Source organism: Piliocolobus tephrosceles, chromosome 2, assembly GCF_002776525.5.
Source record: "Piliocolobus tephrosceles isolate RC106 chromosome 2, ASM277652v3, whole genome shotgun sequence".
Lineage (NCBI taxonomy): Eukaryota > Metazoa > Chordata > Mammalia > Primates > Cercopithecidae > Piliocolobus > Piliocolobus tephrosceles.
The window spans coordinates 84,342,035-84,369,259 of record NC_045435.1 but is presented as its reverse complement, the minus strand read 5'-3'; the positions used below and the strand labels follow the sequence as shown (position 1 = coordinate 84,369,259).

Genomic DNA, 27,225 nt, shown 5'->3' with positions numbered 1-27,225 from the left:
TCTTCTTGCTCCCCCGCCTCTCTGTGCTGCCCCTATTCTGGGCAGTCACCCTTTCATCCCTGTTCTCTAGGAAGGCTGCTCATTTCTCACATCTGTCTCTCATCTTGCCAAGTCCAGTGGCCAGTTCTGTCTTCCTTTATTGGATCTCAGTGATACTTGCAGTGGTTGTCCTTGGCCTTTTTGAAGCTTCTCCTCTAAGCTGTGCCACTAACCTCTGCTGATTGTTTTCCCCCTACCTCATGAGCTGGTCCTTGCTCCATTTGGCTGGGTCTTCCTGTGAATGTTGATGGCCCCACCAGGCTGGTCTCTTAACTGTACTCAACTCCCCACCCAGCCCTGGGCTTTTTTTTTTTTTTGAGACGGAGTCTCGCTCTGTCACCCAGGCTGGAGTGCAGTAGCCGGATCTCGGCTCACTGCAAGCTCTGCCTCCCGGGTTTACGCCATTCTCCTACTTCAGCCTCCTGAGTAGCTGGGACTACAGGCCTCTGCCACCTCGCCCGGCTAGTTTTTTTGTATTTCTTAGTAGAGATGGGGTTTCACCATGTTAGCCAGGATGGTCTCGATCTCCTGACCTTGTGATCCGCCCGTCTCGGCCTCCTAAAGTGCTGGGATTACAGGCTTGAGCCACCGCACCTGGCCCAGCCCTGGGCTTTAAGCTGCATCTGTGCACTGCCATCTATGCCTGGGTGTCAAACAGGCACCTCCAACCACACAGGCACGGAGGACACCCCGGGTCTGCTGCCCCTCCTTGTCTGGTCTTCTCCTTGCCTTATCTGCCCAAACACCAGACCTCTCCTGTGGGAAATCAACCCTTTCCCTCCCATGCACACTACTGGCAAGTCCTCTACTAGCAAGTTCCACCTCTGAAGTGAATCTCAGGCCAGGTCACATCTCATCCCCTCCTCTGCCACCATCCTCGTCATGCCTCCATATGGCATCTGCCCGACTCACCCCAAGAGCAGCCTGAAAGATATTTTAAAAATAAAATCACTGTAATCCGAGCACTTTGGGAGGCCGAGACGGGCGGATCACAAGGTCAGGAGATTGAGACCATCCTGGCTAACACGGTGAAACCCCGTCTCTACTAAAAATACAAAAAATTAGCCGGGTGAGGTGGCGGGCGCCTGTAGTCCCAGCTACTCGGGAGGCTGAGGCAGGAGAATGGCGCGAACCCGGGAGGCGGAGCTTGCAGTGAGCTGAGATCCGACCACTGCACTCCAGCCTGGGCGACAGAGCGAGACTCCGTCTCAGAAAAAATAAAATAAAATTTAAAAATAAAAATAAAATCAGATCATGTCCCTACCCGGCAGAAAACTTTCCTGGGTCTTCCAGTCACACTCAGATTAATTCAGGCTGGGCATGGTGGCTGATACCTGTAATCCCAGCACTTTGGGAGGCTGAGGTGGGAGAATTGGTTGAGCCCAGGAGTTTGTGAGAGTAGCCTGGGCAACAATGGGAAATCCCATCTCTACAAATAATTTAAAAATTAGCCAGGTGTGGTGGTGCACACCTGTAGTCCAGCTGCTCGGGAGGCTGAGGTGGGAGGATCGTTTAGAGCTCGGGGAGTCGAGGCTGCAGTGAGCTGAGACTGCACCACTGCACTCCCGCCTGGGAGAGCAAGACCCTGACTCAAAAACCCTAGGCCAGGCACAGTAGCTCACGCCTGTAAGTAATCCCAGCACTTTGGGAGGGCAAGGCGGGTGAATCACTTGAGGTCAGGAGTTTGAGACCAGCCTGGCCAACATGGTGAAACCCTGTCTCTACTAAAAATACAAAAAATTAGCCAGGCGTGGTGGCACGCACCTGTAATCCCAGCTACTCAGGAGGCTGAGGCAGGAGAATTGCTTGAGCCCAGGAGGCGGAGGTTGCAGTGAGCCAAGATCATAGCACTGCACTCCAGCCTGGGTGATAAGAGTGAGACTCCATCTCAAAACCCTAAACTCCTCACACAGGCTGGCAAAGTTGGGATCAAGGTCCCATCCAGTTCTCCAGACCCATCTCCCATCCTACCCTCGTTTGTTCACTATGGGCCTCAAATACCTAGGTTCTGTGCAACTTCCAGGCCCTGGTGTAAGCCATTCTTTCTCTGCCAGGATGCTTCTCCCCTGGATCATGGTGTGGCTGCCTCTCTTCACTCAGACAAGGGTCCCCAAGGAGACCCCCATTGAGCATGCCGGCTAAGGCAGACTGTCTTGCAGTCTCACCATTGCTTGGTCTCTGACATGATGCCCTTCAGAGCTCTGGTCACCACCCACAATGACTTTTCCCCCTGCTGGCCATTTGCCCTGTTGTAATGTCATCTGCCTGACGACAGGTGCCTGTCTTCTCACTTCCATGTCCTCAAAGTCCAGCACGGTGCCTGATACATAGTGGGTGCTAAACATGTGTACTGAATGAATGAAAAAGAAACCCAATGGCAACAGGTCAAGTTCACTAGAAAGACAGAGAGTTGAAGCAAAACCAAGCAGCTGGAGTTGAGCAGAGTCCTTTGACCTCGCCTCCCTTCTCATAGCTCTAGAAACGGCAGCTGTGTTTTCTCCTCTCTGGACAGAGTTGGGCTGGCTGCCAGGAAGCTGGCAGTGGGCCTGGGGCACACACCCTCGGAGCTCCGCTGAGTCACAGTCCCATCAGATAAAACCATACACCTAGTCAGGCTACAGGGCTTGATGGCAACCACATCACCACCGAATCATGATTCGGTTCCTTCCTGCTCAGGAAAAGGGCCTCGCTCAGCATTCCCGGCTCTGCTGCTTCGCAGGAGCTTTCAGGGCTTTCTATGGTCCCTCTCATTTCCACGCCCAGGACCCCATCACCTCCCTTCCTTCAAATGGGATTGTTTTCCTCCAGCTGGGGTAATGTTGCTACCTGAATGCTTAGGAAAATCCACTCCTCCTTTGTAAGACCCAGAAGCAAGGCACTCAGGCACATGTGCCCCTCCCTGCTTCTTGGGGTTATGAGAACAAAGGACCAGGTGACCTGCAGGAAGTAGGCGGGATTCGTGAACTGCTTAAAAATGGGGGTTTGGGCCGGGCTCCATGGCTCAAGCCTGTAATCCTAAAATTCTGGGAGGCCAAAGCAGGTGGATCACTTGAGGTCAGGAGTTCGAAACCAGCCTGGGCAACATGATGAAACCCCATCTCTACTAAAAATACAATAAATTAGTCAGGAGTGGTGGTGCATACTTTTATCCCAGCTACTTGGCAGGCTGAGGCAGGAGAATCACTTGAACCCAGGAGGCGGAGGTTGCAGTGAGCCAAGATCACACCACTGCATTCCAGCCTGGGCAACAGAGCGGAAACCCCTTTTAAAAAAAAAAAAAAAAAAAAAAAGGAAGTTTGGCTTTTGCAAGCAACTCTCACGTGAAACTATGATGTCATGAAAGTTCTCTAAGGATATTTAGAAGCTGACGGCATTAAATAAGGCGTCCTAAAGGGAAAAGGGCAAACTGTATTTGAAATCTTAGTGAACAGACATTCCTCACCTTGAAGTTTTCCTCCTATCAGGTTGCCTGAGTCTCCTGCCTGCTCCTTTACTTTCTCGTCTTAGGGAGCACTCTCTGCCCTGGTCCTGCTCCCATAGAAAGCTGTTGCCCCAGCCTCATGTGCCTCTGATACAACCATATCTGAACCCTGTCAGTGCTCTGGGAGGGGTCCCTGGCCCAGAGGATCATTGGGTGGAGACAGAAACACTGAAGCCGCATCAGTTGAGGGTCTTGCGTGTAAATCCCATCACCTAATAATAACTGAGGCCCTGCTCAGTGTTCAGACCTTTACCATATTATACGAATCCCTCCAACGTCCTGCAGAGTAGCGCTGCTCGTTCCCATTTATAGAACAAGCAAGCTGAGGCTCCAGAAGGGGAGGTCATCTGCCCGAGACAACCCAAATGGCAGAACTGGCAGGCAAGCCCAGGCAATCTGGTCTGAGTCCTGTCTCTTTCCTGGCCATGCTGATGGGCAAGGATGGCTGCTGCATGGAGGAGAGCCTGAAGCCATCTCTGAGCACCCTTCCTGATTACAGTACAGAGGGCGCTGCCTTCTACCCAGCCCCACTCTGGTCCAGCTCCAACCACTTCCTGAAGGACCTCAGATAGTGGTGCTTGGCTTCTCTGATCATGTAGACAGCACAGAGCCAAGTGCCACAGACCCCCCCGACTCACTTGAGCCGAGCCCAACAGCCCCCCACCATGGCCCGTGTGCTTCCTCTCCAAATGCTCTCCTGAATCTCCAGCCCCAAAAGCATCAGGACTGTGAAGGTGGGCGGGGGGTGGGGAGATGGAAGGTCCACCAGGAACTGCCGGAGGGTAGGCCTGGCAATCCCAAGAGAGGCAGGTTTGCCTTGCCTCTCGCATGCAAAATACAGTTCCCTGAATGGGACTCTGTTTCCAGCTCCCTGTCCCTGCCCCTGATTGTGGCCAGAATAGTCTCAGAGCCACTCAACAGGGGACTCCCCTAGACTCCAGCCTGGGGAAAAGGACTGTTGTTTTCTTTTCTCTGCAGGCAGCCAAGGAAGGATGACAGGTTGGGTCAGAGCCCACGTGGGGCACGGGGCTTCCGATTGGTAGGTCAGAGACCTTCCTTCTTTCAGATGAGCAGACAACAGGGAACTCCAGCCCACTACAGGAGCCCCTGTACCCAAGTCAGAAAGAGGACGGCAGCCTACACTTCCCCACAGCCATGTCCTGGGGAGTGGGGCAAAAGCAAGCCTCCAAGGGCCGCCTATGACCAGCCCACCAAGTTAGCTGTCTGCTGCCAGCTCCAGCTCTCCCCTCCAGAGGCCCTGAGTGGACGAGCAGATCTCAAACCGGCCTGGGCCGGCCCAACTGGGCTCCAGCTCTGATCTGTCAGCCTGCATATTTCTCCCCTGCTCCTCAAAGGGCAGGTTTGGCTGCGGTAATGGTGTAGGCTGCCCGTCCAAGAGAAGGCCCCTCAGGGGCTCCAGGCCTGATGCTCCTCATGGCTCCACACAGAGTGTGGAGGAGACCCTGCTGAGGACAGACCCTGACCTCTCCAAACACTGGTCATCAGGGCTCCCAGCTCTATCCTGAAATGTACACTATCAAATATAGAGGCTCATACCTGTAATCCCAGCACTTCGGGAGGCCGAGGCCGGGGGATTGCTTGAGCCCAGGAGCTTAAGACCAGCCTTGGCAACATGGTGAAACCCCGTCTCTACTAAAAATATAAAAATTAGCTGGGTGTGGTGACACATGCCTGTAGTCTCAGCTACATGGAAGGGCGAGGTGGAACACCTGGGCCCAGAAGGTTGCAGCTGCAGTGAGCCGTGATCCCACCATTGCACTGCATTCCAGCCTGGGTGACAGAGCAAGACAGTGGCTTCAAAAAAAAAAAAAAAAAAAGGCCAGTCTTGGTGGCTCATGCCTATAATCCCAGCATTTTGTGGGGCTGAGGCGGGAGGATCACTTGCATCCAGGAGTTTGAGACCAGCCTGGGCAACATACTGAGACCCTGTTTCTACAAAAAAATAAAACATTAGCTGAGTATGGTGGTGCACCCCTGTGGTCCTAGCTACTCAGGAGGCTGAGGTGGGAGAATCGCTTGAGCCCAGGAGGTCAAGGTTGCAGTGTTCATGCCACTGCAATCCAGCCTGGGTGAGAGAGTGAGACCTTGTCTCAGAAAGAAAAAAGAGACAGAGAGAGAGGAAGGAAGGAAGGAAGGGAGGGAGGGAGGGAGGGGGGAGGGAGAGAGGAAGGAAGGGGGGAGGGAGAGAGGAAAGAAGGGGGGAGGGAGGGAGGGAGGTGACTTGCCTAGGTATCCCTTTAATATCAGAATGGAGAGACCCAGCAAGTACCTGTAGATGGAAAGAGAAAGGAGTGGATTCTCCTGTCTGTGGCTCCCAGCTCCCTGCTGCAAGGATGACCCACAGGCCTTCCTCTCCCCACCCTGAACCAGCCTTCTCCGCCTGGCACAGGCATGGCCACCAAAGGGCACAATCACCCCTCCACCCTTGCTGCAATTCATTCTCCCTTTCCATTTTGGAATGAACAGTCCCCAGAGCTGCTGCCGCTCAAGACTTTGCTGAGTGCCAGAAAGGAACCAAGCCTGCAGTTTCTCTGCCCTCAAGGCATTCCAGTCCAGTAGGTGAGGGAGACAAATACCTGAGATCCATCAACAAGGGGGTGCTGCCAAGTCTGTCAGGGGCTGCCCGGCTCTGCATGGGAAAGGTAGGGCTGGGCATTCTGGGCGGGGCTAAAAGGGGCCCCTGCTCTCTGGGAAGGACCAAAACCACATCCAAAGACCATCATCAGACTCCCCAGAGAACTGAGCTTAGCAGCTTCCTCCCCTGAAGACCTCTGTCCTGTCTTTATGGCAATTTTCCCTAAGCTGCTTCGCGGAGGCCTGGAGAATTCTCCCTTCCCTCCTCCTGTCCATGCCTCCAGTGAGCTCAAGATTAGCCATCTAGCCTTCGGCAGCATTTATTGAGCGCCTGCTCTGTGCCTGGTGTGGGGTGAGGGAGGCAAGCAGGGGAGGGTCAGAGCCAGGCAGGCAGAGGTGAGGTGAGCGTGGAGGTGGCGCCGTGCAGGATTCCAGCTCAGGGCTATTCGGCCGTGGGTCCCTGGCAGAAGTTCCGGTTATAGAAGTGGTGGTTGTCTCTGGTCAGGGCCATGCCCAGCTGGGCCCAGAAGCTGCGCTGACCGCTGGGCTGGTGGGGCCAGAGGAGGACACTCTGGCGGCAGAGGCGCTGGCGCAGCCGCACGTAGCGGGAGCGGCGGCCATCGGGGCTCAGGATCACCAGCACCACGACGTCCTTGCGGTCCTCCAGCAGGCGCTGCTGGGCCAGCAGGAAGCTGGCACGCAAGAGGCCACTGACCCGGTCCGTGTGGGCCAGCACAAACAGCGTCTTGCGGCTGCCATAGACCGAGGCCCACAAGTTCTCAAAGAGGGTCTTGCCAGGCAACCAGTCGCGCTCCTCCAGGCACAGGCGGAGTGCCCAGCGCCCACGGCGCTCCTCCAGCTGCCCCCGAAGCTCATTGTACACCCAGTCTGCCACTGCGCTCTGTGTCTTGTCAAAGACCACGAAGGCATCGTAGGGCAGGGCATCCTCACCTTGCCCACTTTGCCGCCCCCGCCAGGGAAGCCAGGCCAGGCACAGGTGGAAGCAGTACCAGAGGTCCCAGCCACAGAGGTGATGCAGCATGGGCACACCCAGGCCCAGAGCCACAGCCAGCAGCGAGAGGGCGAAACAGTCCCAGGAGAGGGCCTCGTCCAGGCAGAGGCGCAGGTCCTGCGCAAAGATGCTGAGGCCCTGGAGCTGGCCTGGACTGCCACACTTCACCCGGCTGGGCAGACCAGGCACGGCAGCCTGCACCTCCAGCAGGAAGTCTATAAAGGCCGCCCCACAGGCACAGTGCAGAGGGTTGGCGCTGACATCTAGTATTTGCAGGGCACTCGCCAGGGGCCCAAACCAGGAGGGGTCCACTGTCTTGAGGGCATTGGCACTGAGGTTGAGCTCTCGAAGCTCCTTGGCGTTGGAAAAGAAGCCGGGGGCCACGAAGCTGATGCTGTTGCAGCTGACGTCCAGCCTCCGGAGCCGGGTGCCAGCGGGCAGGCTGCCATTGGTCAGGGCCTTCAGTTGGTTTCCCGCCAGGTCGAGGACTTCCAGTTTGGGTAGGTGGATGAGGCTCCTCCACCTAAAGAAGGCCAAGTAATTGTCACGGAGACGCAGCACTTGCAGGCTCTTGGGGAGTTTGCCCAGGGTGTGGGGCAGGAGGGTGTGCAGGCGATTCTGGGACAAGTCCAGCCAGATCAATCCGCTCAGGCCTTGGAAGAAGTGCAGATAGAGGTCTCCCTCGGCCCACATACGGCCCAGCGCATTGCCGCTGAAGTCCAGGGCCCGCAGCGACGTGCTGCAGAGCTGCTGGGACACTTGGCTGTGGATGTTGTTGTGGGCCAGGCTGAGGTGGCGCAGGGTGCGCAGGTGGGCCACGAAGCTGAAGTTGTGGCCCACGCCCTGCATGCCAAAGGGCTGGCTGTTGTAGCTGAGGTCCAGGGCCTCCAGTCGTGGTAGCTCCGTGAACGAGTGCTCGTGGTACAGGTCCAGCTTATTGTGGGACAGGTCCAGCACCTGCAGACTGGTCAGCGGCAGGAACTGGGAGCCATTGACTGCCTGCGAGATGCAGTTGTGGCTCAGGCGCAGGCACTGCAGGTGTGAGAGCTGGGCAAACATCTCCGGCTGCACGGTCACCAGGTTGTTCCGTGATAGATCCAACGTGAAGTTGAGGGTGCTGCAGTTGGGCCTGAAGTCTTCAGAGCTGGGAGTGTCCACTGGGGCTGGAGCAAGGTCCCCAGGCTGCAGCCAGAACTTCTCCCCTCCATCCACCTCCTGCATGGTGGCTGTCAGCTCTGAAGCTCCGCTGATGCGGTTGTCTGACAGGTCCACATAGCGCAGGCCAGGAAAGGCCCTGAAGATGCCAAGCTGGGCCTGGCTGATGAAGTTCATCTGCAGACGCAGAGTCTGGAGCACGGGCAGGCGGGCCAGTGGCCGGAGCGTGGTCTCATCGAGTGAGCGGAAGAAGATGCCGTGCATGTCCAGCTCCTTCAGTGCGACCAGGCTCCCGAAGGAGGGGGCCAGAGACAGGTGGGCAAAGGACACCCTCTTGTGGTAATTGAAGGACAGGTTGAGCTTGCGCAGCTGTGTTAGGCCCTGGAAGGCCTTGGTTTTGGTGATGCATTTGTAGAGGAAGTTCTCACTCAGGTCCAGCACTCGGAGGTTTCCAAGCCCACGGAACCAACTGGCATTCAACCAGGAGAGAGAACTGTCCTTCAACACCAGGCCTTCAAGACGGCTCAGGTGGCTGAAGGTGTCGGGATGTAGCTGGGGGAAGTGACGAGGGCACTCCATGCAGGGGTTGGGAGCGTGGTCGCAGCGGCGGCAATTTCCGCCCACATCGAGCACACGCAGGGCGGTCAGATTGGCCAGGTCCTCAGGTGCCAGTTTGATGATGCGGTTGTAGGACAACAGCAGATACTCCAGGCTGGAAGGCAGGTTGCGGGGCACCACAGTGAGGTTGTTGTACTTGAGTGACAGGTGGGTGAGGTTGCCCAGGCCAAGGAGGGCACCTGGGGCCACCTCCAGTTCCTGCCTGCAGGGGTTCTTATAATAACAATTGCCATCCATGAATAGGAAGCGCAGGCTATGCAGGCTGGCGAAGCTGTCAGAGCCTAGCACCAGGATGTTGGTGTGGCTGAGGGACAGGGATATGAGGGATTTGGGCAGCGCAGGCACAGTCGTGATGCTATTGTAGCTCAGGTTTAGCTCTTCCAGGGTGGGCACAGCCAAGAAGGTGCTGGGCTCAATGGTCATGTGGCAGGGGAAGTGCATGGGGCTGAGGCCAACCGGCGGGCAGTTCCACTTGAGGTTGAGACGCCGCAGGCTGGGCAGGTGGGCAAAGTCAGAATCATGGAGGTGGTGGATGCGGTTGGAGGACAAGGAAAGGCTGGTGACATTGCCACGGGGTGCTGCCGCGGAGAAGTGGGGCACAGACGTCAGGAACAGCCAGTTGCAGTTCACCAGGCCGTGGGGCTGGAGCTCACAGGGTAGGAAGGCAGGCAAGGTACCCAGGGCCAGGGTCGTGGCCAGTACCATGGCCTGCACCAGGAGAGACAGAGGGTGCAGGGCGCTGCAGCAGAAACCCTGTGGGGGTGGGAGGGCTGTGTGAGTGGTCGGCCCCCAGCTCCACCTCCACCCACTCCACTTCCTGGGCATCTTCCAACCCCTCTCCCCAAGCCCTACCTGCAGAAGTTCTTCCCTGGCTGCCAAGCCCCATTCCCAACCTCCATGGCTTGTAGGGAGCCTGAACTCGGTCTCAGACCATCTTGGACTCAGAATTAGGCCTCAGAACCAGGACTGAGACCTAGAATCCAGACTTATGATCTGGAGCTTTCACCATAACCAATCCCTGGTTATACAAGGCCAGGCAAGGTGGCCCATGGCACCCGCGGTCTCTCCCCGACTTTCCCTTCCTGCTCCTGAGCAAGGTGGCAGCTGGCTCCCTCCTCTCCAGCTGCCCTGAAATCCGCTCTCTGCCCCCCACCAGCCTCCCCACAACCCCTTCCTTTCCCTTCAGCCAAGATCCAGGCAGGCATGAGAGTCTCCCACTCTGGCCTGGGCCGGCTGCCTCCCAGGGACCCTGGCCAGTGGGCACTGCACAGCTCCATCACTCTCTGCCCGTCTCACCTAGCCCGAGAGCCCTTGCCCTATGTGTCAGAACAAATGGAAGGAGGGGTGGCCAGCAAAGTGCCAGACAAAGCCAGCCTAAGCTGTAGTCCCAGTGAGACCCAAACCCAGGCTCCAGACCCAGCTCTGTCACTGCCTCAGCCTCCTCGTCCCCTCTGTGGGTTTGGGTATCATTGCTCAGAAGAGGGCTTCAGTGGCCAGGCGCAGTGGCTCACACCTGTAATCCCAGCACTGTGGGAGGCTGAAGTGGGCGGATCACCTGAGGTCGAGAGTTTAAGACCAGCCTGACCAACATGGAGAAACCCTGGCTCTACTAAAAATACAGAATTTAGCTGGGTATGGTGGTGCAAGCCTGTAATCCCAGCTACTTGGGAGGCTGAGGCAGGAGAATCCCTTGAACCCGGGAGGTGGAGACTGCAGTGAGCCGAGATCAAGCCACTACACTCCAACCTGGGCAACAAGAGTGAAACTCCGGGCCGGGCGCGGTGGCTCAAGCCTGTAATCCCAGCACTTTGGGAGGCCGAGACGGGCGGATCACGAGGTCAGGAGATCGAGACCATCCTGGCTAACACGGTGAAACCCCGTCTCTACTAAAAATACAAAAACTAGCCGGGCGAGGTGGCGGGCGCCTGTAGTCCCAGCTACTCCGGAGGCTGAGGCAGGAGAATGGCATAAACCCGGGAGGCAGAGCTTGCAGTGAGCTGAGATCCGGCCACTGCACTCCAGCCCGGGCGACAGAGCGAGACTCCGCCTCAAAAAAAAAAAAAAAAAAAAAAAAAAAGAAGAGGGCTTCAGCTCTGATGTCTTCAGGATTCAGTGAGTGTCCCCAGGGCCATGTGGGTGACAACGCGTCACTGTTGCTTGCAGCTGCCAAGCCCACCTCTTTCCTCACCCCTTCCCAGGATATCCCTTTCCCCAGGGGACCGACAGCTGTTGTCCTACCATGCTGGGGAGCAGGGGCTTCTCCAGAGTGTCTGACGGGCAGACTGGACAGCAGCTGCAGGGAAGGATGCTTCACACTCGAGGTCCCTTCCCACGGGGGCAGAAGCGGCTCAGAGAATAGAGGAAGTAAGACTTTTATACCAGCCTAATAGCTCCCCCTCCACTCCACCCTGCCCATGGTGAGGAGGACAGGGTCCCATGAGTCCAAGGCCATTTGCATAGTCAAATGGCAGACAGCTCCTTCACCCCTTCCTCTTTCCACTCCCCTCTCAGACAGCCAACATCCCACGAGGGCCTCACATCTGTCCTCTACCAAGCCCAGGGAGGAGCTAATGCCCAGAGCCCAGGCGGAGAGCAGGGAGAGATGGGAATTTGGGGTAGCACCAGTAGCGGTACACCTTGCTGGGCACTCCCCATTCTAAGAGGACTCTTCCACCCTCAGGTCTTGGCTCCCACACCACAGCTGTGCCCTCAGGACAGTGGCTCCCGACTTGTCCTTTCCTGCCCTTGAGGGCACCATCTCCAGAGTTCTGCAGGGCCTCGTGTGTGGAGGGCCAGGGTGTAGCTTGAGCGGGAGGCTGGGTTGCACCTGCCTTCACCACAGCCTTGCAACCTCTTCCGGAAACAAGACCTCCTCCTCCGCATTCTCAGAGCCCCTGGGGCCCCATCAGAGCACACATCACGTCACTCCAGATGGGGCTCCTAGGGGCCAGGTGTGCGCTGGCCCAGTGGGGCCCCCAGCCAGTCCTCCCCATCAGTTCTTCCCACACTCCTTCTGACCTAGGTGACAGGACTCAGATTCCTCGGGCCCAAAGCCTTGGTTGACCCCGGGCCCCTCAGCAAGTCCTGCTGGGTCCACCATGCTGAAGGGTGTGCCCGCAGCCCACCGCCCCCATGTCCACCAGCCTCCATCCGCTCTCCTAGACCCACGCCACCGCCCTTCTGGCTGTCCTGCCCTGCTCTCCACCCTCCAAGGGCTGGTCACATTCAGCCCCTACAGGAACCTAAGTAACTCTGGGTCCCTTCTCTGTTCAGACCCCTCCCTGGCTGACTCTGGAGTCAAAGGCACAGTCCACAAATGGCCAACAAGGCCCTATGGGACCTACCTTCTGCTGTTCCCCTGAGTGCTCTCCAGGCTCACTGGCCTGCTTGCAGTTGACTGAGTAGCCCCTGGGCACCCTCCTGCCTCAGGGTCTTGGGATGTGCTGTTCCCTCTGCCTGGAAACTCTCCCAAGTCTCACATGACCCCTCCTTCGCCTCCATTGTATGTCTCTGCTCCCATGTCACCCTCTCAACAGGGCCATCCAGCCTTCTTAGAAACCTCCCACCCCAGATCTGGCACTCCTAAGCTCCTTTGCCTGCTCTGTTTCTCTTTGTCCTAGCATTTTTTAACGGCTAGCACACCAGATCACTGATCTTTCATGGTTTATTGTATATTGTCTTATTCTTCTGCTGGAATGTCAGCTTCATGAGGGTCGTAATCTTTCATTTGCATCCCCAGGATCCAGTGCAGTGCCCAGCACATAGCAAGTGTTTGATATCTGCTGAATTATGTGTATCCAGCAGTCAGCTCTGGGCAGGCACGGATAGGGCGTTTCTGAGTGAAGGCTGAATGAACGAATGAAAGAATGAATGAACAAATGAGGTTGCTGCTGGGAGGAGGCAAGGCTGTACATCTGCCAGCCTGCTCCCCGCAGGCCCACTCTGGGTGGGCATCATGACAGGCAGGCTCCAAAGTGCCAGGCATCCAGCTAGTTCAGCAGCAGGGGGCGATGGCATCGTCTTCCTGCCCACCTGGGAGCCGGTGTTTAGGCTGGGCAAGGATAAGCCTCCTCTGGATCCTAGCTAGGGTCTGGCTCTCCTCTCTACAATTCTAAGGGCTTGAGCAGGGGCTCAGAAAGGCGCCAGGGATGGAACGTTGCCCTGAGCCAGGAGGGAGAGCAGTGCCCACTCAGCAGCTGGGCTGCAGGCATCAACCCCATGCTTCCACTCCTGCCTGCCTGGGGAGGCAGCTGCATTCACTCCCTCCATCCACCTCTCAGAGGCATACACCAAAGCTCGGGCTCCTGTAGAGCCCCAAGCATGAGACTTTCCCAGAGTCCCTTGGACCAGGGACCCAGACCCCCATACTCAGCAGCAGCCCTGCCTCCCTTGGAGGCAGAAAACCAAAGAGGCCAGTAAGCTGACAGAGGGGTCTGTACACACACGTACAGACCCACGCGCATGGACATACTCGGCTTGGAGACACCGATACCAATGTCCACAGAAAAACCTGTCCTGGCCTCAGCCCAGGGAGGCTGGGAAGCCTTCGGGGATGAGCCCTTATCCCATGTGGAAGGCTGCATAAAATCCCTCTCAGAGATCCTTGTCCTAATTCCCCAAACCTGCAAACACAGGACCCCAAAGCCCCACATAGAGTATGGCAAAAGGACTTCACAGATGTGATTAAGTTACCCATCTTGAAGAGGGTAGGTGGTGGGGGCGGGGAAGGTGAATGCAATTACAATATCCCTTATGAAACGGACACAGAGGGAGATCCGACTACAAAAGGTCACAGGAGCCCAGAGGCCGAGGGAAGCAGAATCAGAGATGTCACCGCTGGCTTTGAAAGTGGAGGAAGGGGCCCCAAGCCAAGGAATACAGCCAGAAAAGGCCAGGAGATGGGTTCTCCTGAGGGGCCCAGACAGAGTCAGCCCTGCCAACACCTCAGCTTTGGCCCTGTGAGACCCATCTCAGTCTTCCAGCCTGTAAGAAACTGTAAGAAAATACACTTGGGTTTCTTGTAAGCTACTAAGTTGGTGGTAATCTGTTACAGCAGCCACAGCAAATGACCATACACAGATCCCTCATGTCACAGCGGAGGCGCGCCTGCCTCTCAAGCAGGGCTCCTGTTAACTGGGAGACCCGAGTGAGGCTGTGCGCCCCCTCACAGGCACAGCCTCTCCCACACACCTGGCGGCGGAGTGCTGGGGCTCCACCTCGCAGGCCGGCAGTCCCCTCTCCCCTACTGGGAAAGGACATGCACAAGACTGCCCAATTCCCAGGGCCAGAGGTGGTCTCTCAGGGCCAAGCACAAGTCTTGATTTAAAAATATTTTATTCTTTAGAAAATACAGCATTCAACCATCCCAAACTGCAGTGACCCCTGCCCCAGCCCTGACCGACCCCACCTCTTGTGGCCCAAGGTTTCTGGGCTGTGCTGGGACCCTAGTCTCAGCTCCCCGGGAGGCCAGGTTCATCCAGGCCCCTGACCCAGCCCCCTTAAGCCAGGCAGGGTTCCCGAACACCCTGGGAACACACATGAGATGCAGGGACAGCAACAGGGAAGGGTCACAAAATGCCAGCCCGGTGGCCCTCGGACGCTGCAAATGCGTTCAGCCGCCAGCCCTCCTGCCCTCCTGGAAACACTTTCCTGGAGCCCAGGAAGGAGGACGGTGGCAGGGAGTGGAAGGCGGGCAGCCCCACAGTCCACATATGGCTGGCCCTGTTCCAGTCTCCTAGCTGTCATCCCCATTTTCGCCCGGGCCGCGGATGAGGCGCTTATGGCCCCGCTTGCCCCCTGGGCCCTTGGGCTTGGCGAAGGCCTGCTTGAAGGCATGTTGCTTGGGGTGCACCTCGTCGTAGAGGAACTCCGCCGTCAGCTCTGCCCCATCGCCAATCTCAATCTGCATGGGGCAAGGCTGTGGTCACCCCAATGGGAGGGGCTCTGACACATACCACCCCTGGTGGCCCCCACCTCTGGGGTACCCCTTGATCTCACATCCTAGCCCTGGGGTCTCCTGGGGTCTCCCCTTGAATCCCCACCTGGAATGCCACCCCCAGGAGAACAAGAGCTTCGGGCCTGCTGCCCTGCATGCCTTGGACTCTGCTTGCTGGGGTCACTTCCTCCCTGTCTCCAGGCCCAGGGAAAGGACATGACACGTGGCCAGGACTTGGACTTTTCTGAGCCACCAATCAGCTGGGCAGCTTTGGGCCATGCGTGTCACCCCTTGGGCCTCAGATGCCCTGCGATCAACATGGCAGCAATGATTCCTGCTCTGCCGTCATCTCAGGACCCCAGGGCGTCACATGGAGATTGGGGTGACAGGGCCTGGGGAGGGGCCTACTTTCTTGGCGATCTCCAGATGGAAGTCCTGCTCCACGGAGTCGAGAAGGCGGCTCTTGCAGCTGGAGTAGAGCATGCGCTCTTTGATGCTGCACTTGTACCCCGGCATGGAGTAGATGAACACTGTAGGAGCAGGAGGTGAGCCTGGGAAGCCTGGGAAACCTGCTGACCTTCACACTCAGAGCGGGCCTGCCCCACTGCAGACCAGCCCTGCTTCCACCCAGCCACAGGCTTGGCGGCCCTGCCATGGCCACTCACCTACAGACTCAAGGGGGTCGCCCTCATGGGTGTGCTTGTAGAGGAAGAAGTGGTAGCGGGCAGCATCTCGGGGCACCCGGGAGGGCAGATGGGCCACATCCGTGGGCTCTGTGTGCACCAGCTCAATGGTTTCCCGTTCTAGGTCCAGCTTCTGCCCAGGGCCAAGGGAAGATGGGAGAGCACCAGGTCGGGGCGGGCCCAGGCCCTTCTCCCCAAGAAGCCCTCAAATAGGATTAGCTGGTGGCAGGAGCCTGATGTGACCTCCCTCTCCCAAGACTCCCCTGCAATGGCCATCGCTCTATGGGGGTCCCTCTGAAGAGGCCAGTCCTGGGCCCAGCTCCAACTCTGCCCCTTTGAAGGTTGTGCTATAGAGGGAACTCCCAAGGGTAGTAAACGGTAGTGACTCCTGGGACAGGATGGTGTGGAGGGTCTCAACTTCAGGGAGATACTGCCACCGGGCCAGCCCATCCTCAGAGACAAGGCCTCTGGTGGAAGCACCCTGGAAGGGAGGAGCTGTTTTGCTTGAAAGGGGCAGCCAGAACGGCCAGGGCAGAAGGACGCTGCCTAGGGAAACGGGGTGGTCAAGGAGACAACAGAGGCAATCTGGGACAGAAAGGGGCTCGGGACTGAGGGGTCAGTGTGACCCCAGGGGTATGTGTGGAGGGCAGAACGGGGCAGTGTGCTCACAGGTGTACCTGTGTATGAGCAGGGCCTGGGGGACAAGGGACCTGAGCGCATCTATGTGCACACAGTGGCTGTGCCTGAGGCGGAATAGGTAGGGATCAGGGAGGGGCGGGGTGGACCCTGTGGTCCCATGAGCACATGGACGAGCTGAAGGGGACAGGCTGTAGGCCGATGGGGTGGGCACTCCATGCACATCAGCACATTTGAACGGGCAGGAGTAGGGGTGGCAGCAGCATGTGCCAGGGTAGGGAGCAGGCACCCACCAGCTGGATGTAGTTGACCATCTTCTGCTTGAGCTGCTGGAGTGCCCGTTGGGCCTCAGGCTGCAGGGGGAAGGCGAGGCCCTGCAGGGTCTGGTGCTTGCTTTCCACACTGATCTCTGTCTTCACCTGTGGGTAGGGGAATGGTGAGGGAGGCCCTCACCGGCCCAAGCAGGGTGTGGCTCCCAGGCAGCACAGGCTGCCATGGGGCCAATGTGACCCTGAGGGCTCGAGGCTGGGGCCTCTGCTACCCAACCCACCTCGTTGATGCGGATCTGCTGGAGCTCTCTCTCGGCTGAGGTCAGTGGGGCAGGTGCTGCACAGGATGACAGGTGTTTCTGGTACCCAGCAAAAGAGAGGTCGTCCTGCGGGGGTGGGGGTGAATGCAGAGCCATAAATGGGCACCTGGGGGTGGGCTAGAGGAAGCCCACCAAGCACCCCCGCTTGCAGCCCTTGAACTCCCCCAGCGCCCCCATCTTCCTCCCAAGGCTGGCACTGGCTTGCTCTTTGACCCTGCACAGTGACTTCTCTGTGGGCCCAGGACCGTGTCCCGGTAAGTCCTGGCTTAGGGCTACCTTCACAGTCCCGAAGAGCTCATCCTTGATGTGGCCACCTCCAAACTCCTTTTTCACTGTGGCCCGTGTGGCCGCATACAGCATCTTCAGCCGCACCTGAAGGGCAAGGACCAAACCATGAGAGGCCTCTGGGCAGGGCTCCCTCTCCCGGAACAGACAGGACCCTCTGGAGCGACCCGGTAGGCTCATTGTGCTGGCACACCCGGCAGAGGGCCAAGACGCAGCAGGTGCTCCCACCAGCAGGGGGAGCCCTTGACCAGCCTGACCACCACCTCTGGAGCCAGGCTGATGCCTGGAGAGCTCGAGGTACCCAGGCTGCAGGCACAGGGCCTTGACCCTCTCTCAGACTCCCTAGGGCAGGGCCTGACAGCTCTTCCCCCGCCCTCCAGGGGCAGGCCTGTGTCCCCTCTTAGATCCCCCAGGGCAAGGCCTTGTTGTCCAGTTCGGCCCCAGCTCCCCTCCTCACTCCCCACTGGCCCAGGACTCACAGGGGAGTTATCAGGCGACCAGGCAAGGAAGAGCCATTCGAAGCCCTGAGCATTCTGTGAGTCGAGGCGGTAGAGCAGGTAGCAGGGCTGCTGGGCGTCCAGCAGTGGCAGCACAGCCCTGTCATAGTCCTGGTCCCAGCGGCCCACCGGTTCCTGCGAGGCACCCAGCACGAGCTGCTCTGGGGGCAGAGGCCGGGTGAGCAGCCGCTCCCAGCTCCCACCACGCCTCCCGCTGCGGACCTCCAGCCTCGCCGTGGCTGCCCAGCTGGCTCAGAGCTGCTGGCTGCCCCTCACCTTCCCTGGAGCCCCCAGGTCCCAGAAGTGTGAGGCTGTGTGGCTGAATGAGTGAGCAAGGGAGGGCACAAAGCTGCCACCTGGGGGCTGCCCCCCTGCACATCCCCAGCGCATGCATACCGGCCCCCCGCCGCCACATACACGCGCGCAGATCACCAACACAAACAGCCACACAAAGACACACAGCGGGCCGGGCGCGGTGGCTCAAGCCTGTAGTCCCAGCACTTCGGGAGGCCGAGGCGGGCGGATCACGAGGTCAGGAGATCGAGACCATCCTGGCTAACATGGTGAATCCCCGTCTCTACTAAAAAAATACAAAAAACTAGCCGGGCGAGGTGGCGGGTGCCTGTAGTCCCAGCTACTCAGGAGGCTGAGGCAGGAGAATGGCGTAAACCCAGGAGGCGGAGCTTGCAGTGAGCTGAGATCTGGCCACTGCACTCCAGCCTGGGCGACAGAGCGAGACTCCATCTCAAAAAAAAAAAGACACACAGCTGTCAGCCCCTCACGGACACCACACCCCTGGGTGCTCCCTACCCCACCCCACCGCACAGCTGCTCAGCCCACAGTCTCCACGAAACTGCCTCCTGCTCGCCTCCTCCCCTGGGGCTCCAGCAGAAGAACTGCAGCAGACCCCCTCAGGACAAATGTGCTGAGGGGCAGATCACAGCCCCAGGCCACAGGGACCTGCAGGGGCAAAAGCCTCTGGGAAGGAGGAGCAGGGGCTCCTACCAGACCCTGCATAACCAGACATCCTGCGGCTACCTGCCAGCTGCAGTCCTTTTGAAAATGTTACAGATCCAAAGCAGCTACCATCTAAGTGCCTAGGCCCTACAGGCCTGCCAGCTCCTTGGCTGAATGGTGCATCGAGCTGCACTTGTAGGCTGGGACCTCATCTGGGCACCAGACACCAGCCTGGGCATACACAGGTCTAGCCTGGAGCAATAACTGGGGCAAAGGGGCAGGCAGCCTGGCTGGGGGTCCTGGTGTCAGTCTACCAGGCTCTCCTGATGGGGGCAGGGGCCCCGATGCCTGGACACCCCAACAGGCCAGGCCCTCTGAGGCCTCGGCCTCCTCACCTGCCCACCCAGAACTCAGACAGGATCACAGTCACAGTGACTTTGAATAGTCATGGCCTGTGTTGGCCCCCACAGCACTGTCTACATTGCTGAATTTGTTGCTAACATTTTTAAACTGGAAACTTTTACATAAGAAGTAGAATTCTCAGCCTCTCTAGAAAAATCAAGCCTCTGGCCACACTGGGGCCACCCTCAGTTGGAGAAGGACAGTGGCTGCCCATCGGGGGCCTGGACCCTCCTGGGCACTCCCAGGTACCCCAGAGACTGTCATGCAGAACTGAGATAGAAGTCAATCCAGAGATTCCTCCTGCTTAAAATCTGCAGGGACGGCCGGGCGCGGTGGCTCAAGCCTGTAATCCCAGCACTTTGGGAGGCTGAGGCGGGCGGATCACGAGGTCAGGAGATGGAGACCATGGTGAAACCCCGTCTCTACTAAAAATACAAAAAAATCAGTCGGGCATGGTGGCGGGCACCTGTAGTCCCAGCTACTCGGGAGGCTGAAGCAGGAGAATGGTGCAAATCCGGGAGGCAGAGCTTGCAGTGAGCTGAGATCCGGCCACTGCACTACAGCCTAGGCGACAGAGCGAGACTCCATCTCAAAAAAAAAAAAAAAAAAAAAAAATCTGCAGGGACATCTTGTCTGGGAGGCAACAGGGAGGGCTGAGGACTGGGGTCAAGAGTGCAACTGCCTCTTTAAGCGTGGGGTGGCTGTGGCCTGCCACTCCAGGAGGCCATCACCAATATCCTGCCATAGTGACCCCTGCCCAGTCTCTGAGGGCATCAGAATTTGGAGTCCCTGGGCAAAGCACGACCGAGTCCCTAAAACTTGGAATGGCAGACCCTGCTTTGAGCCAACTCAACGTAAGACAAGTCAGCTGAGCACCAGGCCCATTCGGGCAGCCATCCAAAGTGCCTGCTGCTGAACGGCTACTGAGGAGAGCTGGGAGGACCTCTGGGGAGCCTGGCCTACACCAGTCCCAAAGTCTCTACCCCTCACCCAAAGGGGCAGTCCCTTGGCAAGGAGGAAAGGGGAAAAAATGTTCTCTGTCCTCTGACCTCCCAATCCTCCTCAGTTTAATCCTCTGCCTCGCCAAACCCTCCCCACTTCAGGCCTCAGCTCAAGTCCCAGCATCCCCAGCACTGCCCTCTATACAGCTCCCAGATTCTCAGGGGCCAGGCCAAGACCCAGCCAAGCCTAGAACCCTCTCATCCTGCTCTCAGATGAGCCAGACACTCGTCCCTTCTCCCCATCATGGGAGCACTTCCAAAAGAAGGGTGCAGGATCTCCTTAGATCTCCCCTCGGCCAGCAGCTGAGCCAGGCCAGGCCACAGATAGGGGTGGGTGGCACCAACCACAAGGGGCGGTGCTGGATTCACTTATCCCCTGCCCCTCTGCCCAGCCCAGCTCAGCATTCTGACCAGGCCCATGTGAATACCCATGCAGCCTCTCGGAGGTGGCAGGACCCCAGGACAGGGCTCTGTTTGCTGACCCCAGCTTTGGCTTCCCGCTCTGCATAACAGAGGTGACAATTGCACTCACCTCTGACGCTGCCCTGTGAGGCTCTCCTTTGTCAGGATGGCCTCACACTCATTTCCAGAGGGGGAAATTGTCCCTGGCAGGCCAGGGGCCAACATCCACCTTCCCCCACCCACAGAGGCAGCAGAGTCCACCCCAAGCCTATACCCTGGCCTGTGGGGGGCACTCACCGTCCTCAATCACAACCTTGATGAGCCGCACAGAGCCAGCCCGTGCCTTGGCAAAGAATTCCTTCAGCTCTTCTGTGGCTATAAGAACAAGAAACATGGTGGGGGATGAGTGGGCAGAGTGGACAGAGACAAGTATGGGGCCCGCTCTGTCCCACAGGGTCTGGTGGCTGAGCTGGGAACCAGGTTAAATACAGCCCCCCATGTGACTGGGAACCTGAGACAGCCACTGAACACAAGCTCCCAAATTTAGCCAGCAGAGGTGGCAGGCGAGTGGCCTGCTGGCTGGGATAGGTCTGGTGATGGGGCGGGGTGGGCAGGGATGGGACAGCTCATCAGAAGATGGGCAGGCTCTGGCATAAGCCAGGCCAGCCACAGTGAATAGCCTCCATCTGCCCCCTGCCCCCCAGGATGGCCGAGCTCTGGGCTGGCCTGGACACACTCAGCATGGTCATATACACAGACAAAGGAACACAGACAAATGCCCCCACTGTGTAATGACCACTATGCCCATTCACATGCACACATACACACACACACACAGAGCTCAATCCAGCATGTGTGAATGTAACACATGACATGGATGTGTGACAGAGGAGCAGAAATTCAAACACCCTCTTACATGAACACACACTCAGTTGCTCAAACACAAATGGACACACACATTTAGATACACAAACACAAAGAGATATAGTCCCCAGCTTGCTAACACGCACTCAGGCAGGCAAGTGCAGAGCTTGGCTGATTCGTGTGTGCAGGCAACTGGATGTATCAAAGTGTATACAGAAGCACATGGACACGCATGACACCCATGTGTGCAGCCCCAGTCCCAGCCCTCAAGTCAGGCTGTCTAACCCTGAGACCCTGAGGAACCACAGCCAGCCCAGACACAGCCCTGTGGGGGGTGGGGGGACAACACGCCTTTAACCCTCAGGCAGTTGGGGCAGCTTGCAGGAGGAGTGGCCCCCGGAAACTCACTAAGCGACTCCATCTTGGTCAGGTGCGGTGGCTCGTGCCTGTAATCCCAGCAATTTGGGAGGCCAAGGTGGGCGGATCACCTGAAGTCAGGAGTTCAAGACCAGCCTGGCCAGCATGGTGAAACCCTGTCTCTATCAAAAATACAAAAATTAGCCGCGCATGGTGGCTTGCGCCTGTAATCCCAGCTACTTGGGAGGCTGAGGCAGGAGAATCGCTTGAACCCGGGAGGCAGAGGTTACAGTGAGCTGAGATCACACCACGGCACTCCAGCCTGGCCAACAAGAGTGAAACTCCACCTCAGGAAAAAAAAAAAAAAAAAAAAAAAAAAAGAGAGACAGAGAGAGACTCCATCTTGGTCACTGGGCTGTAGGGCTGGAAGGTAAGAGCCAGTGAGTGACCAAGGACCCCAGGGCAGAGATGAGGACCATGGTGAGAGCCAGGGAGCCATAAGTGGTGGATCTACTAGTGGACAGGGAAACCACCACGGACCATGCGGGGAAGGGCCCTGCTTGGGTCCCTGGGTGAGCAGGGCTTGGCCAGAGTGACCTTGAGGCTGCCCAGGGGTCAGGGGAATTCCATCAGGAACACAGCTGGAGGCCTGAGGTCAGAGAATATTTTTAGGGCCAGGACTGGGCAACTCAGGGGCGGGGGGGCCTTTAGGAAAACAAACTCTGGTCATGTCCTCAGGTGCCCCCCTTGCAGAGTGACTGTTAATCTGAGACCTCAGGCTATGTACCACCCTCCAAGGCCACTGGGTGGGCTGGGGCCCAGCTGAGCTCAGCAGACCCTTAGGGTTCAGAGAAACATGGCATGGAACTGCAGGCAGGTGGACACCGTCCCACTGGGCCAGGACAGAACTTTCCATTGGCACATCCCAAGCAGGTCCCTGAGGCCCCAAGCCTGGCCTCCGGGCCTCCACCTCTCCCTTAGCTGTGTGACCCCTGACCTCTCTGAACTTCAGTGTATAAAATGGAGATAATAGCCCCAAACTTGGCAGGGCTGTGGTGAGGAGTAAATGGGAGAAAGGGCTCGGCAATGGTGGTCTCTACTAATAACAATTAATCTTTTATTATGATAATAACAGCAAGCTGACTGTGCTGAGCTGCCTCTTCTACCTGCCCAGACCTTCCCGGAAGGGAGGCCAAGAAGCTCCCCTGAAGGACAGGCCGACAGGCCCCTTCTAGTGTTACCAGGGCAAACTGACACCCCAGCAGGGGAAGGCGCACCTCCCTGGCCACCCCAGCCCCAATGCCTGCCCAGCCGCCATCAATAATCCAGAGACCAGGCCTGGGACACCTGAGCCTCTATTATCAATGATTCATGAACACCCTCCCTCCGACTCCAGTGAGCCTCACGTTACAGGTCCCTTTCCTGCCCTGCTCTGAGGTCAGCAGATCCACATCTATGGTCAGGACAGGGCTGGCACTTGGTCCTCCAGGGTGATCTCTCCTGCCAACTCCCCCAGCCAGAAATGGGAAGGAGTGGGCTGCTCACAGGCAGAAGGAGGACTGGGGGCTGTCCAGTCCCCAGTGACCCCCTCAGTGGGCCTGTCTCTCTATGGGTAATGAGGGAGTGAGGCAGCAGGGAAGGGGTATGGGGTGGCTAACTTCCTGGGATCTCCTCCACCAGGGCTGGAGGCCGGGAGGCAGCAGCTATGACCAGACAAAGGGGAAGGAAGAAGCTGGCCACGAGGCAGTTCCCTCCTGTGGGGCTGAGTCATGAAGCCCGCCTGCCAGCTCCTCCTGGAGAAAGGCTGGCCCATCTGGGAGGCCTGGCCCTGACCCAGGCCCCTGCCTTCGCAGGGCCAGGGAAATCTTCTCAGGGCAGCCCAGCCACCAAGTGGCCACAACCGCACCAGGATTCAGGTGGTCAGGCAGGTCGATGGTGGCAGCCCTAAGCACGGGATCCTAGTGTGGTGGGAGGGGTGGCTGATGGCCAAACCAGCCAGGCTGTCTGGGCAAACAGCCTGGGCCTTCCCCACAGGCCAGGCAGCCCTCCCAGGTCAGTGACAGATGAGGACACTGAGCCCCAGGTAGAGTCAGGGCACCTGGCTCCTGGCCATTGCTTCTCTCACAGCCCGTCCAAGAAGGAAACTGGGACCCCTGGGGAGGGGGGGTTTCATGCTAGGGGATGGTGAAGCTTCCTAGGGATGGGGGGGCGGGGGTGGGAGCTGGCCTGGATTATTTAGGGCCAGGACTCTCCCCCACACCCCCCATATCTGGACCTCTTCCCTGTCTGCAGCCTGGAGCTGGGATCTTCCAACCAGACTGAGACAGGCTCAGAAGGTCACAACGGAAAATGGGAGGGAGGTCAGAGGTCAAGGTCAGATAGGCAGCTTTCTCCATCCCATTTAGCAGTCTCTGTTCTGGGTTTTCCCCAGCCTGGGGAGAGTGAGTGTCCTGGGAGGAGCAAAGGTCAGGGCCCCCTCCTTACACACATACACAAACCCATTCAAGTCATACAGACACATGCGGTATATGCATCCTTGGCAACAAATGCACACTGAGATGCGCTCCAACTATGCACACACACAGACACCCACATACATGCGCACACTGCCATGAAACACTGATGTCTAAAGAAGGTCCTATGCAACCTATAGTGTCCATTCAAACAAACCCACTAGTGCCATGCATGAATGACCCTTAGATGTGCACAAGCGAGTCACATCAAGAGGTCCACACGCAGGACTGTACACGGAAGACGGGTGCACATGCGTGTACACCCACTACAGGAAAGGAACAAAAATATACAGATGGGCACACACAGCCACATTCATCTCCAGGTAGGCACACAGATACTTCCACCCCAGCTGTGTACGTATATGTACACCCACTCCCAGCTATGCATACCACGTCCATACTCCCCCAGATGTGCCCACCCCAGGCGACCCACGGCTGCAAAAGAGAACAGGAAGCTTCTCCCGGCTGGTGCGGGGTGGAGGGAGGGGCCGAGAGCCGGGGAGGGGGCGCTTCCGAGAGCCGAGACCCAGGCCCCCTGCCGGCCCGCCATCCGCCCTCACCGTGGATGCCCGTCTGGTGCGCCATGGCTCGGCGCTTCGCTCCGTCCGCGCCGTCGAAGCCCTCCGCTTGACCCTGGCCCGCCTCCGCTCGCTGGACCAAGAGAGGAGAAGGATGTGGCGGAGGCTGTCGAGCCTCGCGCAGCTTCCCGGGCGGTGCCGCAGGACCCGCCCCCAGCGGCGCCCCGCCCCCGACAGGCGCGGCCGGGAGGCGGGGACTCGGAGCCGCGCGTGCGCCTAGCCTGCGCCTAGGTCCGGGTGGGTCTAAGGCTGATTGATACGCCGTGGGCACGCCAGCGCGTTCCCCTGTGGCAGGAGAGGGGGCCTGCGTGTGACGGAGGGTGCGTGGGAGGACGCGCGTGTGTGTGCGCCCTGATCACGGTGGTCTGTGGGTGGGGCGGATCGTGCGCGCGCGCCCGATCTGTGCCCCCCAAGCCAGGTGGGTTTCCGAATAGGAGCGGGTCCCAGCGTACCCGGGTTTGCACCCAGGAAGGGGTCTGCTTGTGGATGGGCGTTCGCGCGTGCGTGCGTGTGCCAGCTCTTCCCCAGGGGCCGTTTCTTGAGCGCCTCCCGTGGGGTCCTGGGCACCTCGGTGTGGTCATGGCCGCTAGGCTTTGCCCTCACGGTGAGAGCCCAGGCCCGCCTCACCCGCTAGATGGTGGTAAGAGGCCGTCGAGACAATGTGAGGAGCTGCCAGGAGAAGGCGAAGATTGGAAACCTAGAGGGGAGAATGAAACAGCCCAGCGGAGTGGAGGGAAAAGTTTTCTTTCTTTCTTTTTTTTTGAGACGGAGTTTTGCTCTTGTTGCCCAGGCTGGAGTGCAATGGCGCGATCTCGGCTCACTGCAACCTCCGCCTCCCGGGTTCAAGCGATTCTCCTGCCTCAGCTTCCCGAGTGGCTAGGATTACAGGCATGCGCCACCATGCCTGGCTAATTTTGTGTTTCTAGTAGAGACGGGGTTTCTCCGTGTTGGTCAGGTCGATCTCAAACTCCTGACCACAGGTGGTCTGCCCGCCTCGGCCTCCCAAAGCGTTGGGATTACAGGTGTGAGCCACCGCGCCCGATCGAAAGGTTTTTTTAAAAACACACATATATATATTATTATTAAAAAAGAGGGTCACCCTATGTGGTCCAGGCTGGTCTGGAGCTCCGGGGCTCAACCATTTCTCCTAAAGTGCTGGGATTACAGGCGTGAGCCACTAGTCCCAGCCAGAAAGGCTTTCTGAGAAGAGAGCACTGCATGTGCAAAGGCTCAGAGGTTGAAAGAGGGCCAGAGCCTGGTGAGTCTGAGGAACTTCCCATGTCCTAATGACCTTCTGTGTCTATATCCAGCAGCCTTGCCTTACTGGTACCAGTACCTGCCTGCTGCTACCATCCAGTCGACATGTGGCATCTTCCAGGCCACTGTGATGAGTCAGGGATGAGCATCTGACTCTGGCTGGTCCAATCAGCTTGTCCAGGGACTTTGGCTGGGAAGATTGGAAAGGAGGCCAGCTTTTTGGGCTGGGATTGCTAAGAGACGTGATGATGAAGTGTGTGGCCTACCTGGCATCTGGCCCCAGCTTCAGCTCCATTTACTGTCTTGCTCCCCACCCTCACTAGCCTGCATTGAGGCCTCCTCTGTGCCCCCCAACCCCTGAGTTTCTCATCCCCAGAGAACCCAGCATACACAGAATTGAAGGGTTTTCTTATTCATCTTCCTGTGCTCACCCTGAGGACTGGGCCTGTGTCATCAGCTAATCACTGTCCCTGCAAGCACTCACAGTGGAAAATGGAGTGCTATGCAGCCCTGCAGCTTGCCATCTGGAACAGTTCACAGGCAAGGCCTCCCACACTGAACCCTGCTACAGCCAAATAGTGCCAGCAACACAGAGCCACTTGTTACATCAGCTCAGACCAAGCCACATCCACAGGAGCAGCTGGTGATTCCACAGAACCACAAGAGACTTGACCTCCTGGAAACGAATTAACCAAGATTAGTGAAAAAGATTAAGGTCATGTGCCCTGTAAAAGTGTCCCTCACTGGATGAACTGTGACAAGGTAGGGTACTGTGTGGTCTACCCAGCTGACCCTCTCCATGGGTCATTCTTTGCTTTTATCACTACCTAGCACATACCTTTATGTATTTGTTTATTGTCTTCCCTCCACCAGTGTTAGGTGTTTGCCCTTGCTGTATCCTCTGTGCCTAGAACAGTGCCCAGCATTGGCAGGTGGCCAATAATTGCAAAATAAGCAAATGTATGAATGAACCATTAGAGGCTTTGTTTTGTACACTTACTACCTGCTGGGCACATTTATTTAATCCTCATGACAGCCCCTGAAGTAGGTGTTACTGTTTCAGTCTTAAAGACTGAGGTTTGGAGAGGTGAAGTAATTTGATCAATGGCACATGGTAGTGAGTGTGCCCAAGAATCATAGTTTCCTTTATTCGAGAAGTTGGGGGCCAGGTGCAGTGGCTCATGCCTGTAATCCCAACACTTTGGGAGGCTAGGGTGGGAGGATCTCTTGGGCCTAGGAGTTTAAGACCAGCCTGGGCAACAATATGGTGAGACTCCATCTCTACCAAAAAAAATTATTTTTAAATTAGCCAGGCATGGTGATGTACATCTGCAGTCCCAGTTACTCGGCTAAGGCAGGAGGACTGCTG

General features: G+C 57.7%; 1 protein-coding gene and 1 long non-coding RNA gene across 4 annotated transcripts; one reads left to right on the top strand and one right to left on the bottom strand.

The window, feature by feature from the left end:
* Nucleotides 1–6,419: 6,419 nt before the first annotated feature.
* Nucleotides 6,420–24,843, bottom strand: LOC111528754 (twinfilin-2). Of its 3 annotated transcripts, none has more exons than XM_023195520.3 (9): nt 24,582–24,843; nt 20,585–20,662; nt 17,508–17,686; nt 17,020–17,115; nt 16,705–16,809; nt 16,448–16,573; nt 15,501–15,651; nt 15,244–15,365; nt 6,420–9,653 (listed from the first exon to the last, which is right to left on the bottom strand). In XM_023195520.3, the coding sequence occupies exons 1-9, from the start codon at nt 24,604–24,606 to the stop codon at nt 6,558–6,560; spliced, it is 3,978 nt and encodes a 1,325-aa protein (XP_023051288.2). In that variant the 5' UTR covers nt 24,607–24,843; the 3' UTR covers nt 6,420–6,557. The 3 variants fall into 3 exon arrangements, with proteins under 3 accessions (XP_023051288.2, XP_023051286.2, XP_023051287.1); XM_023195519.3 differs by lacking the exon at nt 6,420–9,653 and adding an exon at nt 14,216–14,802; XM_023195518.2 differs by lacking the exons at nt 15,244–15,365; nt 15,501–15,651; nt 16,448–16,573; ... (3 more) ...; nt 20,585–20,662; nt 24,582–24,843 and adding an exon at nt 11,139–14,616.
* On the top strand, nt 24,789–26,833 carry LOC111528757. The gene is made up of 2 exons (XR_002727158.2): nt 24,789–25,017; nt 25,910–26,833. It is a non-coding gene; the product is annotated as an uncharacterized LOC111528757 (long non-coding RNA).
* The last annotated feature ends 392 nt before the right edge of the window (nt 26,834–27,225 follow it).

Excerpts from the sequence above, each read along its gene's own strand:
- LOC111528754 (XM_023195520.3), bottom strand. The coding sequence starts at position 24,606 with ATGGCGCACCAGACGGGCATCCACG. Across the intron at positions 16,810-17,019 it reads AGCTCTTCGGGACTGTGAAG|GACGACCTCTCTTTTGCTGG; the intron begins GTAGCCCTAAGC and ends CCACCCCCGCAG. Across the intron at positions 9,654-15,243 it reads ATCTGGAGATCGCCAAGAAA|GGTTTCTGCTGCAGCGCCCT; the intron begins GTAGGCCCCTCC and ends CCACCCCCACAG.